The sequence below is a fragment of the Notothenia coriiceps genome, unplaced genomic scaffold (assembly GCF_000735185.1).
Source record: "Notothenia coriiceps isolate Sejong01 unplaced genomic scaffold, NC01 NC01_scaffold00037244, whole genome shotgun sequence".
NCBI lineage: Eukaryota > Metazoa > Chordata > Actinopteri > Perciformes > Nototheniidae > Notothenia > Notothenia coriiceps.
Window position 1 is genome coordinate 18,171,018 of NW_011369945.1, and position 3,827 is coordinate 18,174,844.

Genomic DNA, 3,827 nt, shown 5'->3' on the forward strand with positions numbered 1-3,827 from the left:
CCGCATTTTACAATAAACTTCCGTCGGGTCGCTTAAAAACAAATATCGCAAATCGAATCGCAATATTTGTCAGAAAAATTAGATTTTTTCCCAAAATCGTGCAGCCCTAGCTACAACTACAACAAAATGAACATATTTGACCGTGATTGTAATACACTTTTCAAAATGATGCCGAAGTAACAACATATTAATACCNTAACTACATACTGATACCGGTTAGTAAAAACCATGAATTAATGCTTTGACAAGTCTGCAGACAAGATGGCAGGCGAAACACTTTTTAAAATGCGTGTTTTCTGAATGGAGATTGGGTCGATCAGGCTAAGCTAACGTTGTATATGCTCATTCCACACTCACAACTACGGCCTACGGACATAAATAAACCAGCGACTGTATTCGCCATGACACAGACAGTCTGTGGTTTGTTCTTCTTTAACTTCTGTATAGTTTCTGAACAGATATGAGGAGCTGTGAGCTCTGAGTGCTAACAGCTAACGGCTGATGTTTTGGTTTTCTGGTTCAACGTCAGTGACGACAGGCTGAGATCATCACCGCTGATTGGCTACTGTGAGAACGCGTCACACGAATTTGACGCGCGAGTTGAAAAAATTGAACTCGAGCTGTTTAGTTTGGAAATGTTTTGGGTGGTTTTGACGCATTTGCACCTGTCGGCCTCCGTAGAATACTGTTACATCATTACAATAGCAGCTTAACTTGGCTGTTTCAGCTAGTGCTGTGCTGAGATTCTTAATTAAAGGTGCTGTTTCGGATACCATAGGAAGCATACAGTTATTACAAATGTTAATAATGCCCAGATTTAGACTATTTAAAAAAAGCGAAGATCTTCAATTTTCTTGCTGCAAACAAATATACTTGATATAAGGAGAATGCAACTTCTCTGACCAATTAGGCTTGTTAATTGATTGTTGCACTTAAAAACAACATGCCAGCCCTTGCAGTTTCAGCAGGGTTGGAAGGTCAGCTCAAAGTTAAACCTAAAGCTGTTTTCACACGGGAAGTATAACCTGGAGACTTCATTTAAAATAATTGCAGAGGTCGTCAGTGTTCTTAAGCCTCTGCTAATCAGACATCTGTAGTCTGTAGAAAAACAACTCCAGTGTGCATTCGCTGCCAAACATCATGTCAAAAAGATCCAGCATACATTCACAAATAATTATTTAGTATTTATTCAATGTATTTCTATTAATTTTGCACTGACTGGAGCACTTTTCCTCCCCTTTTCAGAGGAGAATTGTTGAGGTCTTGTGTAAATTATTAATGACAACTTTGATTGGTTTCGGGGTGCAAATTCAGGAGGTTAATCTAGCTGCCAAGCATGGAGATACATTTAGAAAGAGCACGATCAAATCCATCAAAAGAGGAAATCCTGGAAGTTAATGAGATCAGTGGCACGCATATCAGCAGCTGGTAAAGAACATTTTATCTTTCAAGAGGCTCAGTAAAAACGTCTCTACTGATATGTTCTAAAAAATGTGGTCAGGAGACGGAGTGGATGTCACAACACATAAAGTGTGTTTGTAATACAGTCCTGTGTTAACTCGGCTTCACAGCTTTGATATAGATCACTTTTGTATTTGATCAAGTTAGGAAATAATCAGCTTTGATTTGTGTGTAACAAAACCATCTAAATGTGTGTGCTGCACTTGTTATCTTAGATCTGATCACCACATACACTATTGTTACATGGTATACACAATCAGAAGAAAACGCTACTACTAACTTCTATCCATGTGTAAGCAAGAAAATATCTCAAATAGTACTTGATTTTAGACTTCTGCATTTTATTTCGATGATCACAACAAAAATACTGACACAGAAAGAGCTGAAGTTTAATAAACCTTTATCGTCGTTATAGCATATGTTTTAATATTTAAGACGTTTTTTTTTACAGTACATTTATTCAGTAAATGTGTCATTGTTGCCTATGAACTTTTGTCAACAATACAGAGATAAACTTCACTGCAGAATAATTGACAGGCAGATTTGAATAATCATTTGACATTTGGCTGCAAATTCCTGTTAGGAAGTCAATTTAACATTAAAGCCGATGGTTCATTTTGATCAGAATGGATATTTAAGCAATGTCCTTGTGAAAGAAGAAAGAAACATATTTTTTGTATATAGATATTTATATTCTTTATGAAATAGCACTTGTTATCATAATGACCCAACCTAACACTCTTATGCTTGATATATTCTTCTATGTTGATTTTGTCAATGAATACATTATCTCAATAAACCTTTCATTTAAACATTTGTATGAAGATACCCTCATTTATATTTATTTTCAGAGGCCATTAAAAAAAAAGCCTTGTTTCTGTACGGCACTCTCAACCCCACAGCCTTGTTTCTGTATGGCACCCTCAATCCCACAGCCTTGTTTCTGTATGGAACCCTCAATCCCACTTGAAGTCTTGCCCCACGGTTTCAAAGAATTTGATATTAAATGGCCTATAAAACTCCTGCAGCTGCTCTATGACCTCCCGTTCGATCTGTACATGAGTCCTGCCCTTGGATTTTCCCAGGCAGCGCGGCTGGCTGCTGCTCTCCGGCTTCTTCAGACAGGGAAAGCCTTTGGTTCGGTTAAAGTAAAAGTGCTTGTCCGTGATTATTCGTTTCAGCCCTAAGAAGTCCTGAACGCGGCCCATTTCCCCCGCCGGATCCGTGATCAGCCGCTCCCCGCTCACAAAGTGCATCTGCGACAGGCGAAAGTACTGCAGCCAGTTCTCCAGGTGCAGGATGTACATCCCAATCCGAATGGCGTTCCAGGAAGAGTCGACGAGACCCTCACTTTTGTTCTTAAAGGCCAGCTCCTCAAACGTAGGGATGTCGGGCTTCTTGGAAAGAGTCTGTGTGTAGTCGGAGATGGCTCTTGTGACTGGGTTACGCACCACAACAATCAGCTTTGTCTCGTGGGACATGCTGCAGATGCGTCTCGGAGCCTCTCTGGTGACAAAGTAGCTGGGTGTCTTCTCTAATGTGATCTGGCTGTCTAGCGTTCGTGGCATTAATCCCCTTGGGAGAGAAGAAAAGAATAAAACACACATGGATGAGTCAGCAGGAGATGTTATTTCCTATCCAGGAGCATTTCAACATTACTTTTCTGCTGGAGGGATGACAGTTGATAAAGACAAGTATAAGTCATTCATCCCTATGTATATTGCAAATACTAAGTTAAAAACAACCATAGTATTATCATGTGGGGAAAAATACTGAAAACAAGATATGTATGTCTCTCATGTTTAGAAGGCAAACTATAGATCTGGTTCAAAGATATTAAGATAACTTACACAATGAATTGTATAATTACTTGTATACTGTATTACTGCATCAAAACAATGAACATTTATTTGTAAAAGTCCTGGATTCAAATGTCACTAAAGCAAAATTATAAGCAAAAAAATGTTCAGTCAAATGTACAAACTATTAAAATGTATTGTGGAAGTAATGGTTACTAGTTATACAATCTGCAGTTTGATGAATAAGGTGGAGAACATTGTTACTTTGTATTTTCATTTGCAAAGTAACTGTTAAAGTTACCTATATTAGACCCTCCAGAAAAACGCGATTCTGCGATCGCAGAATTTACCGCATAATCAGCAAAATGGCGCAGATTTTTAAAAAGCCGCATATTTATCATTTATTTATTTTTCCACATAAAGTTGAGAAGAAAAAAAATTAACTCGTCTTGACGTGACGTCATCAGCTCGCGCATCACAGAATGTAAACAACACTGTATAGAGCTCATTTACCAACGAACATTTCTACTAAAGACCGGGCAAAAAGTGGGGGGAAACTATTCTGCA

The 3,827-nt window shown here is 38.4% G+C and overlaps 1 protein-coding gene across 1 annotated transcript; it reads right to left on the reverse strand.

Annotated features, from left to right (window-relative positions):
• Positions 1 to 1,843: 1,843 nt before the first annotated feature.
• On the reverse strand, positions 1,844 to 3,170 carry LOC104965376 (heparan sulfate glucosamine 3-O-sulfotransferase 2-like). Its single transcript, XM_010794332.1, has 2 exons — positions 3,121 to 3,170; positions 1,844 to 3,036 (listed from the first exon to the last, which is right to left on the reverse strand). The coding sequence occupies exons 1-2, from the start codon at positions 3,168 to 3,170 to the stop codon at positions 2,418 to 2,420; spliced, it is 669 nt and encodes a 222-aa protein (XP_010792634.1). The 3' UTR covers positions 1,844 to 2,417.
• Positions 3,171 to 3,827: the final 657 nt, after the last annotated feature.

Bases quoted from the DNA above. Each gene is read 5' to 3' on its own strand.
- LOC104965376 (XM_010794332.1), bottom strand. From the start codon at position 3,170: ATGAATGACTTATACTTGTCTTTATCAACTGTCATCCCTCCAGCAGAA. The intron at 3,037-3,120 runs GTAATGTTGAAA...TTCTCTCCCAAG, and splicing joins GTCATCCCTCCAGCAGAAAA to GGGATTAATGCCACGAACGC.